This window comes from Aureococcus anophagefferens (assembly GCF_000186865.1).
Source record: "Aureococcus anophagefferens unplaced genomic scaffold AURANscaffold_270, whole genome shotgun sequence".
Taxonomy (NCBI): domain Eukaryota; class Pelagophyceae; order Pelagomonadales; family Pelagomonadaceae; genus Aureococcus; species Aureococcus anophagefferens.
In genome coordinates this window covers 1-1156 of record NW_008705804.1, presented here as the reverse complement: position 1 = coordinate 1156, position 1156 = coordinate 1, and the positions used below count along the sequence as shown (strand labels likewise).

Here is a 1156-nt window from a genome sequence, read left to right as displayed (position 1 = left end):
TGCCTTTGAACAGGCTTGATGAGTCCGTAGCTAAATAATGAGCAAGGTCACCATCCACGGCGACGATGGACAGCCCTCTCAGGTAGCTGCCGACACCATCGAGATATTATATAGGGCATATCGGGGGATGGACTTTCAGCGTAGATATCAGGAAAATTTGGCCATCCCATGCGTGGTAGCTTCCGGGTGTTCGACTTTGCACTTCGACTTTACCCGTCGGACACGAGTCGCTGCAGGTGTGAGCCAAATCGAGCATGAGGGGGTCGGATAATACAACTTGACTTTTGTTTGTCCCACCCCCCAGAAACCGACGCGTTTGGTCGCGTGGGACAGGCCCTCGAATTAATTGCGAACATTTTTCTGGACGATTCGCGGTTTTCGTCTCGCCAGCACTCTGGAATTTTCCAGCACGCGTCGCCATCGGTAAGATTTTGCTTACTTGGACCAGCAACCGCTTCCGACTGCGGGCGCCGTAAGCTCAGCGCGGCCCGTGAATTAATTGCGCCGACCCAGGGGTGTTACAAGCAAACGCGTTTGGGTTAATTTATGGGCGATTGCTAAGATGGAACCAATCGGATAGATTAATCGTATGATGGAACCAAGTGGTCGAGAAAAGCATGATGGAACCAATATTCATGCCTATGATGGAAACAATCTAATGCGGGTTTGTCGACGCTACCTGAACCAATACCACTCAATGGACACTTTGATCATCTCCATACCCTGGTGATTAAAAACCCGCACGCCCATTACTTAGTGCGCGTAGAAAGTTTATGAAATAGATGATGGAACCAAGACTTCGACGCGAAATACATGATGGAACCAAGACTTGCGACTCCATTTTTCACCATGTCCTCGACAAGGCTTATTGCTTGGTTCCAACATAGATTTTGCGCCATATGATTCCAACGTAGATTCGCGAAATGCATGATGGAACCAAGACTTGCGACTCCATTTTTCACCATGTCCTCGACAAGGCTTATGGCTTGGTTCCAACATAGATTTTGCGCCATATGGTTCCAACATAGATTTGCGCCATAAATAGGAAATAAATAGGAAATAAATATCTAAATAAATGCAGATAAATATGAACGGGCAAATAAAAGAGCCGAGAATAACGGGGGCTATAAATGGGCAGCTACCCCAGCCGAGTGGG

The 1156-nt window shown here is 47.6% G+C and overlaps 1 protein-coding gene across 1 annotated transcript; it reads right to left on the bottom strand.

Moving 5' to 3' along the window:
• AURANDRAFT_72833 (hypothetical protein) lies at window positions 1-1067 on the bottom strand (the record flags this gene model as incomplete). Its single annotated transcript, XM_009044356.1, has 2 exons — window positions 1-639; window positions 814-1067. One exon carries the CDS (start codon window positions 419-421, stop codon window positions 107-109), a length of 315 nt encoding a protein of 104 aa, XP_009042604.1.
• Between the last annotated feature and the right edge of the window lie 89 nt (window positions 1068-1156).